This window comes from Malus domestica, chromosome 15, assembly GCF_042453785.1.
Source record: "Malus domestica chromosome 15, GDT2T_hap1".
In the NCBI taxonomy this organism is placed as follows: Eukaryota; Viridiplantae; Streptophyta; class Magnoliopsida; order Rosales; family Rosaceae; genus Malus; species Malus domestica.
This window is the reverse complement of record NC_091675.1, coordinates 25,437,173-25,450,375: the sequence shown is the minus strand read 5'-3', so window position 1 is coordinate 25,450,375 and position 13,203 is coordinate 25,437,173. Positions and strand designations below refer to the sequence as shown.

The following is a 13,203-nucleotide window of genomic DNA, read 5'->3' as shown; positions in this document are numbered from 1 at the left end:
AGATATATAAAATAAAAGGAACAAAAACAAGAAACCAGAAGAGAAAATTGATATCTAGCCTAGATCCTGCAGTAGAGGTGGGTGGTAGGTTGCCTCCCATGGCAGGGTCGAATTATGGAAGTGTTCATGTCTCTACGATCATGCGTCACTAAAAGCCATTTATCTTATTCAGCATATAAACAAATGAACCACCAAAAAAAAAAAAAAAAAAAAAGTGGTCAAACCACATCTATATTATACCCAAGGTTTTAAAACACGCTAGGTGCTAGTTGGGCGGCAAGCTGGGGTCTAGGGCCTAGGCGGACTAGGCGAATTTAAATAAATCTATTATATTTCGTGTAAATAAGTGTCTGTTTATATTTAAAATATATATAATTTCATCATAAACTACAAAATAGAATGACATATGTATTATGAAGTATTGGAACATAATGAAAACATGGGGAACAAGCATATAGTGTGTGCTTATTTAAGTATTCAACAAGTCTTAAAATTTATTGAAAAAAATTATATGCAAATGGAAAGTTATCTATTTTCTGTCTAAGTGAGTCGCAACCTAGGCAGGTGCCTAGGTAGGTTTGGATGGGTTAGTAGGTGCCTCAGCTGGTCTAGGTGCCCTTTTCAAATGCCTAAGCATTAATCAGAACGGTTATCAGTCGTCTAACGCCTAGGTGGCAATTTTAGAACAGTGATTATACCAGATAGACCCCATGTGAGATACCTTACTAAGCCTCCAACATCGAAAACAAGGTTTCATTATTTGAGAGAGCAAAATGCCGAGTCCCCTTTTTTCATAAATCCATGAAATGAATCGAACTTTCAATCCCCCGTACCAAGTGCATGCATTGTATCATTTTTCTGACACATGCATTCTTCTATTATAATGTCGATTTTCATATTCCCATCTACTACTTTTTGATCTTATTCTTACATATTTGGATCGATAATTTTTCATCTTTCCACTCACATTCATATCTCCTATGTCAATTCTATATCTAAATAACAGATTAAATCACGTATTAGCTCCCTTAGATATAATATGAACAGAGCATTTTCACGTTAATTCTATTGTATGAGACCATGGTTATAGTCATCAGACTAATCATTATTCTCTATGAGGGTATAGATTTATCACAACTCATTGGATTTTATTTCCGTTAAGATGAATTCACACTAGAGATGCACCCTTGCAAGCAAATGATCTCTTGTTATATATAACTTGATATGTTATCTTACCAAATTGTCAATTTGAACTATTGATTAAATAGATTTTTGTTTAAAACGTTTTCATTGACGACATAATATACACTCACAATGTTGTCTTCAAATAAGATGAGGTTCCTAATATTTTTTAAATGGTTATTAAGCATTACGAGTGAAATTACCAAGTTTTATTATGTAGCACAAATCGTATTAGTTTGTTTTGTTAGTACAAAAAGTTGTACTTGTGTTTGTTTAATGAGCATTGCAACAAAGTAACTGTCGAATAAGTTTGGAGGTGCGCTAAAGATGGGAAGCAAAAGCTACTATAAATGAAGATAAGGTGGTGTGACCGTGTGAGCAACAATGGAATTTATATAGCAATATACTATTGATGAATGCAGACGATAAAATGGTTGGTTGGTTGGTTGGTTGGATTAGATTTTGGCAGGAGTCCGAGTAGCCAATTTAAAGGGGGCAGGTGGAGCACGCACATCTAATATCTTTGAACCAAATTCTCTCTTTCTTTTATGTTGGAAGATGACAATTCATTCCCGTGTCCCATCTGCAAGGTGAGATGTATTTAGGATGGCATACAATGCATCTCATGCAAATCAAAGGGGAAAAACAATAAACCATATATCTTGATAGAAATTTGATTGCAAGGTTGGTTCCAAGTCACAATTCAATTCATATGCTTGTAATATGTTTGCTAACTTAAAGTAAGTGCAAACTAATGGTCTTGTTAATAAATATTATGCCCTTTTGCTAACAAATTAAGGATTTGTGCGTGGTAGATTTAATAGTTTTTTTTTTTCCTCTTATCGTCAAACTTACACTCAGACTAGCATAGTTTGGATCCTCTACATGAAACTGGTACTGATGTGGTAGTGGCATGTCACTTTCGGATGCCTAAGTCGTTTACTTACTTAAAGGAGCAATGAGTACCAAGCTTGCAAAAGAGGAGTTAAGTTACCTTGAGGCAAAAATGAGCGGAGTTCTTTTCTCTTTATGTCTAGCCTAAGTGGAATTCTTTAGTGTGTACTGTTGTGACACCGTGCAAGTGGTCATATTTTGGCCATCCAAATTCTGACATTCGATGTTGTCTGACTCATTTTGGGAGATAAAATGTCTGACGCATGCTCTTTGCTTAGTTAGTGCCCATTTTGTCATAAGACTTGGAAACGTGACCAAGTCGTGTTAATGTTTTGGGGACTCATGAGAGGCGCACCTTATGTTCTGCTCAGTTAGTTTTAAGGACAACTATGGTGGTTCGCTCCGATGTTGGAGCTTTGTTTGATTCTTAGGTAAGTGCCTGAGTACAGTTATTTACCAAAATTGATGGTGTGGCGCCGGTCGCTTCCTTATTAGGCATGTAACATCCACATATGACCAATTTCATCATTTCTTGGCTTATCAACTTTACCATTTGCATGAGCCCTTAATTTTTTATTTTTTTTTCCCATAAGCCTTGGGCTAGTTTCTATTGTTTTATTTTGCATTGGGTTTTTGAGTCCTCATTTCACCGAAATAAGTCTATAGAATTGTTATTTCCGCAATGTTATTTACTTATTAGGCAAACAATTCTTTATGGAAGTAAGATTACCAAGCTACTAGAAAATGAGAACCTTTTAGTTACTTCAGTTGTATGCAACTATTTACATGTTTATTACCACGAGAGATACGCTCATGGTTTTATACAACTCGTGAAAGAGAAATCTTTGTAACGAAAAGGCCTAAATGACATTCTAAGCATATCAAAACTAGTAGCAGACTTGGATATAGTCACATTGACTAGTACTGAAACGGGAAGGCACACTGTTGGAAGAAACGGTCCTCGATTCTTAACTGCCTGGGGAGCACAAGGTTATTAAATATTTTTCTGAATGCCATGTGGGCTTTTCTCTGGATGCGCAATAATAAGTAGGCATTGGCTGTAGGGAAATACTTTGGATGGGCTGAAGCCCACCTCAGTTGGGCCTGGACCCGTGTTTGGATCCTCGGCTCTTGTGGATCTCAACTCCTGTGATTGGACAGTAGTCTCCCTAGGGACTAAGCTTTCCATGACGTTGCTCTGCACCTTTTCTTTTCTCGGATGGAAGAGATGGCTTGAGATTTGGAGAAAGCAAATACGAGTATTAAACTGAGAATTAGAGTTCTATATTTGAAATTCTCCATAAGAATTCTGAACCAAAATCCTAATTATCCGATGAAATCATAACTTTACAAGCAAATCAAGATGCGAAGAAAATAACAACAAATAGGATGTTATTTGGTTGTTAGTTTTGGTTTCAATATCATACCCCAAAATCATGGGAAAATAATGTAGTTAATTTCAGTCGAGATTTTAACCCCTTGTATTTACAGTTTTAGAATTTAGGAATTTATTCTCAGAACACATAAATTATGAAGAAAGTTCATTTAAGTTAGTTGCATAGCGGTTTCTTAATGGATATGTGATTTACGAATAACTTGTGTATAATTCATATATATTTTTTACAAATAACATCCCACTTATGTTTGAATCATATAATTATATGTATAAAGTTCATTTAAGTTAGTTGCATAGCGGTTTCTTAATGGATATGTGATTTACGAATAACTTGTGTATAATTCATATATATTTTTTACAAATAACATCCCACTTATGTTTGAATCATATAATTATATGTATAAAGGTCGTACCCAGTGCACAAGACTCCCGCTTTACGCAGGGTCTGGGAGAGGTGAATGTCGGCTAGCCTTACCCCCATTTATGGAGAGGCTGCTCCCAAGTCTCGAACCCGAGACCTACTGCTCATGGGCGAAGGCACTTGCCATCGCACCAAGTGCGACCTCTACATATAATTATATGTATAGGGAAAAAAAAAATTATAGCCATCGAATTATATTGTAGAAAACAATTACATTATCCTATTTATGATTGAAAATGGAGACATTGAAATAAAAAGAAAGCAAGCTTGGGCAGCAATGCATGAGTCCCAAGAACCCAACAAGCGCGCAGAGCATAACTCTCAAGCGCATGCTTCAGTCACTGTGGCATGTCCACAATTCAGTTGGAGGGCTTTATCTTGAGCTGAAACTACACAGCCAAGGGGTCAATACCAGACTTTCACATGAAAAAAATCTGAATTGAAGGGGTCAATTGAGCCCTATGACCCCACAATGAATCCGCCAGCGTTGATACGTTGCATTTGCAATCAATGCAACTTAAAAAGAAGAGTAAAATTAATTAAATACCTTCATCGATCTCCTTAATGTCCTTTCATCTACACATAAAATCACCCGAAGTTTATATGAATAACTAATACAAGGCCCAGAAAGAGGCAGGTACATAACAACATATAAAGTAATACGTGCAACCAAAATGAGAGCCGCAATAGAAGATACAATGAGAGGTCTACATAAGTTTAGGCTTGAAGGCTGAAAAAACAAACAACATAAAACCCTAATCTCATGTAGCATAAACTAGATTGTCACCGCCGCCACATCCTCAGATGAAGTCCAATTTCGAATTGAGAAACTAGACACCAGATCCAAGTCTTCATCAAGAATCCCTGCAAATATATACAAACAAAGTATCTTATGGGTAGAAAGTGAGGGTAAAGGGTATGTAAAATACCCTTACTATGGCGAAGGCCACATAATACTTAGCTTGGATGGGGATCTGGCATGTCGGTTGGGGAAGGAAATGGATTTGATATCCAATTTTTGATCGAAGCCTGTCGATGCGAGCACTTGATGGAATATCACGACTAAGAAAGAGGGAGGAAGGAAATTAAAGGATAGAAGGCAGAAAAAGTAGACGAAAATGTCGGATAAGGGGCATGAAGCCCATGATAGTTGAGACCCGACTCAAGGAAAACTGAGATTAAACTCAGGGGAGAACCGAGAATTAAAAAGGAAGGGAGAAAACTAGAAAAGGGAAAGGAAGAGGAGGAGGGATGCTGGGAGGGGGAAGAAGCAGAGGAGATGAGAGGGGAGGAAAAGAGGGAGAAGGCAAAGGAGAGAGAAACTGAGATCTCAAGGGAACAAAGAAGAGAGAGGAAAAGAAGAAAGGAAGGGGTGGATGCCTCCGTCACCCAAGCCAAAGGCTAGGCCTACGTTGAAAGTTTCCTGGGTTTGTGTTTCACACAAATAATTTTAGAGAGAGAACATGGGAGGCTTTTTAGAGAGAGAGAGTCGATGTTTATATCCCATATATATATTTTTTGAATTATTATCTATACTAAGAAGAAGGAGTGGACTTAGCCTCAGAATAGGCTATCAATAATGTGGTTCAAATTCATTTTTAGCGAGAATCGAGCCTAAGATTTCTCGTTTACAAGTGAAAAATAATATCACTATACCGTATTATTAAGTGGCTTCATAAATTTGCATTTCGCTGACGTCGTGTTTGTCCCTCCGAACGATATTACTTGTTCCATTAATTTTCCAATCTCGTGTAACACAAAAAAATAATTATTAATCATATTTTTTTCGGGTGTGAACAGGTTCATGTGCGTATAGTTTTTTTTATTTTGGAGTATCATCAAAAGCTAAGCAACTTTGCATATATATATATATTTTTTTTTTTTTCAGTACCCACTCTCTCTCGCAACCATTAAAAAATTAGAAACTTTAACGAAAAACTTCCGATATTATTTACTTTAACGAAAAATCATATTTTTACACTAAAAAGTCAATCATGGTACTATTCATTTTACTCTTTATTTTGTCATTATTGTTAAAACTAAAAGTTTTCAAGCATTTTTTTCATTAGTTTTCCTTAAAAAATTAGGTTCTTTGTTCATAGTATAGTGGATTTTCTGATAAATTTGTACGACCTGGAGTTGTCCTCGTGCTCCATCCAAGTGTTATAATATAAAAGAAGAGGTCTCACTCGTATGTTCACAAGAGTTCATAATTTTGTAATGAGGGGTCAAATTACTCAAATGAACCCAGTCAACATCTCAACCTATACGTAATGTTTTTACACATTGGATTATAAGACTTTTCTTATTTTTTAGGTCAAGTGGATTATAGGACATGGACTTTCGAATTACACATTATATATATGAATTTTCTTGAAGAACGCGTCAAAGAAAGTCTAAGAAATGACTTAAAAGACTATTTAGTAATTACCAAGTTCTTTCACTTGTATTGTAGCAGCCACCATGGCTGATCAAGAGTTTTGTTACCAAACCGTACGTGCTATATATAGTACTAAAAATGGAATTCAGATCACAGAAAATAGACATTGGAAACTCAACCACTAAGAAGTACTCCAAGATTCTCTCATGGCTTGTAACAAGAGTTTCTCTTGCAAATACATGTTGTTGGATCCCAACGATGTGGGATTCTTTGATCTGATTCACATCTTGTTTTCCAGTAATTTAAAGAGGAGGAGGTTTGTCGACTCTTCTATGGATACCGAGGACGACCCTGACCGGAGGTGGCTCATATTTCTCTCCATTGTGGTGCAAAAGTTGCTTCAGTTTGTGGCAACGCCAATGGCAATGATTGGCAGGGGGATCGAGCTCTGCTTGAACCTTTTCTCAAATACTCAAAACTTGGTCGGGCTGCTCCAGAATTTGCTGCGAGGTATATTTAATTTGCATTCATGCAATTATTATTTTTTTTTTAACAAATTTTTAGATTTACTTAAATTAATTGGTAACTAATATCTTACCAGTACTCACAGTTGTTGCTTCTCTCAAAATTAATACTCATTCTTATTATCCATAAAATTTGGTCTTAGAAACAGTTTACTAAGGCTATGTTTCGACGTTTTCCAAGTACGAGGGATTAATGGTAAATTATAAAGGATCATTGAATGTTATGCAGAGGGGATTAGAAAAGTCCTCTATGAGCATTGCAAAGGCATGTGGGAGGGAATTGTAGATGACACTTCCCAAGTAAGGATTAGCAATCCCTTTCATATGCCTATGTAAAGGTCATGGAGGGTTTTCCTTATCCTTTTTGTAATTGTATGTTATGTATTGTGGTCTATTCCTTAATAAATTTGCATCAATCCCTTGAAATTTAGAAAACCCTCAACCAAGCCTAGCCTAAAAGTTTACCTTGCAACATTCTTTTCTGTATTTTTTTTTGTTTGACCTACCTTCTAGCATTTTTAAAACACTCTTCATGTACGTAAGCAACTTATTTTGCTTACCTTTAAATGATGTTCGTCACGAAGAATGGTAAGCGGTCATGGAAACATTTTTAAATGGAGGCAGCACTGCGGGTCCGCTGGCTTCATGAGCAACTTGTATTTCTAAAGTATGTTAACAATTTTAATTACGAAGTTATAATTGGTAGCCGGCATTTCTAAAGCATGGTCCTCGCTCCTACGGGAGAGGGTTGATGCCTTACATGTAATTATTAGCAGTGAGAAGCTATCTCGGCTCATTCTTTTCTGCATTGCTTGAAAAAAATTAGTATTTTTTTTCCTAAAGTATATATGAAATAAAAATGAGGAGGATGAGTTAGATGATGAGTATGAATAAGTTAGTTTCAGAATTTGAGATCTACAATATAACAAAAATAAAGAAAAAAAAATTGATAGTTGCATTAGCTGTTGAGGTATCCCATTTAGTATACATTCGTCCCCCTTGGCAAATTTGGCATGACCATCGTGAACACATGTAGCTAGATTCATATATTGTAGTAATGATATATGAACTGTTTTTAAATTTCTCTACTTTTTTTCATTCTGTTAATTGTTATACCACTTGTCGATAGTTTATCTAATCTGCATGAATCATGAGGTCAATAAACAATACAGAAAATAATTAAGATATGTGTTGGACTAAATGGAGTTAATTGAATATTATCCATATAGGTGAGTATATAATACCAAAGAAAGACTCAAGAACGTTCGTGTCGTTCATTGGAAATTTGGACAAGCGAGTAGAGCTGGACAAAAGCATCAAACATGGAGATGGTAGGTATAATGCAGCACTTAGTATGATGGCGTCTAAAATATCGTATGAGAACAAATTCTACATCGAAACTACAGTCCAAGATCACTGGAAGGTATGATAACTTTTTAAATTTACATCTTTAATTAGCTCCGATGCTTCCAATAATTTAGTAATACTGTATTTTTTGTAAAACTTATATTTGCCTTTTCTTTTTTCTTACATATTATTTTGGCAGATGGAGTTCGTGGGCTCTTACGACTTCCGGAATGGTAAGAATAACTAAAACTACTCAAATACTTTTTTTTTAATGCAATAACATTGAGGTGGAGTTTTAACTAGGACACACAATAGGCTAATAACAATTTGGTAGTAAATTCATAATTTGAATATTACTAGACATCAGTACTATAGTGAGCACACACATTAATATATGATAATCTTTTATAAACAAGAAGTCTCACAATGGTGCATATTTGTAAGACTTTTACTTTGAATGATGTAGTTGCAATAATGTGTGTGATAACTTCCGTATTATCATATACTCGGACAAACTGGCAATAAATTATACTTGTATGTATATGATCAACTATATAAAAACAAAACCTCAACGTTATTATATATTGTCTTGCAGATTATCAAGGAAAATCGACAACACAGGCATGTATTCTACGTGACAGAAGTGCCGACCGTGACATTATTGTTGTAGCCTTTAGAGGCACTGAACCCTTCGATGCAGATGCATGGTGCACTGACCTTGACATCTCCTGGTATAAACTAAAAGGGGTCGGAAAGATCCATGGAGGTTTCATGAAAGCTCTAGGTTTACAGAGAGATGTTGGTTGGCCGGAGCCGGAGAAAATCAAACAAGTGGATAAGAACCCAGGCGGCTTAGCTTACTATGCCGTTAGGGACATGCTGAAAATACTTCTGCTTGAAAATGACAAAGCAAAATTTATAGTAACTGGCCACAGTTTAGGTGGTGCGCTAGCAATTCTCCTTCCAGCAGTTTTAACATTTCACAAGGGAAATGATTCAGAACTCCTGTTGGAGAGGTTGGAGGGAGTTTATACATTTGGGCAACCTAGGGTTGGTGACAAGGTTTTCGGGGAGTACATGGAAAAGAAAATGAAAGAGCATAAGATTAATTATTTTAGGTTCGTTTATGGGAATGACTTGGTGCCGAGGCTGCCTTACGATGACAAGGCCCTAATGTTCAAGCACTTTGGGAAGTGCCTCTACTATAATAGGGAATATGAAGTGCAGGTAACTGCTTCTTCATGATTTCTTTTATCCTATCCAATAAACATGAAAACTGAGAAACAATTACCGAACTAGTTCTTATTTGTTTTAATTGTTAATTATATGTGCAGGTTCTTCCAGAAGAGCCAAATAAGAATTACTTCTCCCCAGAGAAAATAATACCGATGATGGCGAATGCTTTTGGTGAGCTGGTAAGAAGTTTCACCATTCCAGACAAGAAGGGACTGGACTACAAAGAAGGGTGCTTCTTTAAGATGATTAGGTTAATGGGTTTGGTAATGCCAGGAGCAGCAGCACATTGTCCCCAAGATTATGTAAACGCCACCAGATTGGGATCCTCGGATGTGTTTTTACAGCTCAAGTATTTCATATGAAATTATCCAAAAGGCGCACACACACATATATAGTCCTACAACTCTAGTAGGACTTAAATGTAATTTCCCTATTATTTATTCGTTTTAAATACATTGCATTTATATTTGTACAAACGTACGTGTTAGAACCCTACTCTACGTCTTCTACAATTGAACAAAACAACAATACAAACAATCAATATCTCATTAACTGCCCTTCTTCTCTTACAATATACTATTTAAGCTAATACCCAACTCTGTCTGTCACTACAAGATGATGCCATCTGGCATCCTAATAGCACGGGGCATATCCAAATATTGAGATTCATATTATTTAGAGTTTTTATCACAAATAATCTTTGAAATTGATCCACTCCATTAAGATGATCATTGAAATTGAAAATTGATCAATGTAGTCCTTGAAAATAGATATCGCAAATCAATGTGATCATTCTGTCACAATTCCGTCATATATTCCGTTATGTGCTGATGTGGGGCATAACTAAGTCCCACAAATCTAATTAAATATTATTATATGAATTAAAAATATTTAACTTTTTATTTTTATATATTTAAAAATATTTAAAGAAAAAAGAAAAAAAACAAAGGAGATGATTGTTCATCATCTTCTTCCCCTCGCACCCTCCCACTACGTCCCCGTCGCACATCTTTGTGCTTTTTTTCTTAAAAAATTAAATATTTCCCTCCCATCACAACTCGTGGCTGCACTGCTCGAAATCGAACATGAAGAAGCCTGAAAACTGCAATCTATGCCACCAAATTGAACCCCCAGTTGAAATATCGAGAGGAAATTGGACATGGGTCTGGGTTGGTGCTATGGGTGCCAACTAAGGAAGAAAATATCGGTAATATCGGAAATATCGGTAGTCCGAAAACACGGAAATATCGATGGAAATATCGGAATAATATCGATATCGATAAAAATTACATGGAAAACACGGAAATTGTAAGAAAAACTTGGAAATTTTTATTGAAACTTTGCAGGATGTTTATTTAGTCAATTATCTATTAGTTTATCACAAAAAATTGAAAGGAAATGCATTACATGATGGATTTAACTGATTTAAGTTGATTATACAGCGAGCTGGCAAACACTGTGAGTGAAGAAAATATGTAGTAATTAATGAAAAAAAAATTAAACACACCATAATAATTTATATATAATGATTTACTACAACTTTCGAGTAAAACTCATATTTTAGTTTTTAAATCTACCCTAATTCTGACATACTGCCGCACCCATCATTTCTCTATTACCTTTCTTCCTTCTTCACGTGGGATGTACCTCCCTCATTTTCTATTATTTCTTTCTTTTCCACACACACACACGCACAGACAGACCCCACTCCCTCATTTTCTATTATTTCTTTCCTTTCCACACACATATTTTCTATTATTTCTTTCCTTTCCACACACATACACACGCACAGACACACCCCACTCCCTCATTTTCTATTATTTCTTTCCTTTCCACACACATAAACACGCACAGACACACCCCACTCCCTCATTTTCTATTATTTATTTCTTTCCTTTCCTTTCTTCTACACACAGACACACCCCACTCCCTCATCTCTCAATCCATCTCTCAGCTCCTCCTCGTCCGCGTCTCCCTTTGCTCCTCCCTCGCCTTCCTCCTTGTCGAGCCCATCACCATGTCCTGCGACCTCTACCTCTCCTCCGTCGTCCCCATCGGCGTGATCCTCCTCGTCCTCGTCTCCCTCTGCTCCTCCCTCGCCTTCCTCCTCGTCGAGCCCGTCAATATGTCCCACGACCTCTACCTCTCCTCTGTCGTCCCTATCGGCGCGATCCTCCTCGTCCGCGTCTCCCTCTGCTCCTCCCTCGCCTTCCTCCTCGTCGAGCCGTCGCCGTCTACTCCATCGGCGTCGCCTTCAAGCAATGTCGCGATAATATCGCTAATATCGTGATATTATCGCTAATATCGCGATATTATCGATATTATCGATATTATTTCGATATTTTGACGAAAACCTATTGGATATGTGTAGAAATATCGGACTTCCAAAAAAACGATAATATCGGCGAAATATCGCCGATATTATCGATTTTTTATACCATGGTGCCAACCCACTAGACAGAGCGCTCAGGTTGCGCACGTCAATTAAACACAAAATAAGGATGGTGCTTGAACCAGGCTTGTGCCTGAGACTTGGATGGTGCCTGAGCTGGGCTTGAAGAACCCAGAAAAACCCAGATGAAAAACACAAATCAAGTTGAAAAAAGACGAAGAAGACGACATCTTTTTTTTTATTTTTTATTTTTTTTCTCTTGAGTAAATTACACAGAACTACCTCAACTATTGGTCCATTAACAGTTTCATACCTCATCTTTAAAAAGTTTCAATGTCATACCTTATGTACGAATTTGTTGCAATGTTCTACCTCCGTTACGCTGTCTGTCAAGTCCTCCATTATATACTGACATGGTTGAAGCTGGGTCCCACCATCTCCACATATGAACTTCCACGTAGATTTCTCGCCAAAATTAATTTCCACGTCATTTAAAAAAAATTCAACATAATTTTTTCCCGCCAAAAGTAGTCCACGTCAGTTAAAAAAAATTAAATTTTTTTAAAGGGTCCAATTTTGAAAGATAATACAACCTAAAAAAACCAAATGGAAATTCTACATAAACACATGATCCCACATTAACACATGATGTAAGCTAGAGATGAATACAAATCCTACATAAACACATGATATAACCAAAAGATGAACACAAAGTCCCCCTCAAACAAAACATTTGCAAAGACCAAAAGATGAACTGTAATTCATATAACATCGTTAATCCATCTAACATTTACAAAGATATGCATTAGACATCCTTAAATATCCCAAAATGCACAGTGCACTGATTCAAAAAACCTATTGAAATCCATCTAGCAAAACAGTGCATATTCAGGGTTACAAATCAGTTCAAAAAAACCAAAAGAAATTCAATGTTTGTGATGTCTAATTCCAGAACCCATGTACCATAATTTTAGTTCCTATTGCACATAAAACATGAACTAAAAAATAGTAATTTGTTACAATTTTTGGCATCTTTAGGTATTGGTTTGCCTTGTCTTTCTCTGCTTGGTGGCTTTTGGTGAACGAGCTTCAAGATTTGCAGATGAACCCTCCCCTGTTTGTGATGCCTAATTTCAATCTTCATTACAAAATGTCAGATGCAAAGCAAGGTTATAAACTAAACTTGCTGTTGTAAACTATAAAGGAGAACATTAAGTTTTTACATTAGATTTCCTTGTCCTCTTTCTAGGTGTAGCTTTTGCTGATGATAATGCTCTCCCTTGTGCTGATGTGGATGCTTATAACAAAGAATAAAATCATTCATTAAAGGATTAAAGGATTAAGGCCGTGTTTGTTTGACCTTCTTAGGGGTCATTGGACTAGACTAGATTAATTGTTTGTCCAGTCTTATGTTTGTTGTTTACACTGGAC

The 13,203-nt window shown here is 36.4% G+C and overlaps 1 protein-coding gene across 1 annotated transcript; it reads left to right on the top strand.

Moving 5' to 3' along the window:
• The first annotated feature begins 6,377 nt into the window (after positions 1 to 6,377).
• Positions 6,378 to 9,875, top strand: LOC103401439 (triacylglycerol lipase OBL1-like). The gene is made up of 5 exons (XM_008340150.4): positions 6,378 to 6,783; positions 8,027 to 8,220; positions 8,344 to 8,377; positions 8,740 to 9,371; positions 9,479 to 9,875. The coding sequence occupies exons 1-5, from the start codon at positions 6,480 to 6,482 to the stop codon at positions 9,740 to 9,742; spliced, it is 1,428 nt and encodes a 475-aa protein (XP_008338372.3). The 5' UTR covers positions 6,378 to 6,479; the 3' UTR covers positions 9,743 to 9,875.
• Positions 9,876 to 13,203: the final 3,328 nt, after the last annotated feature.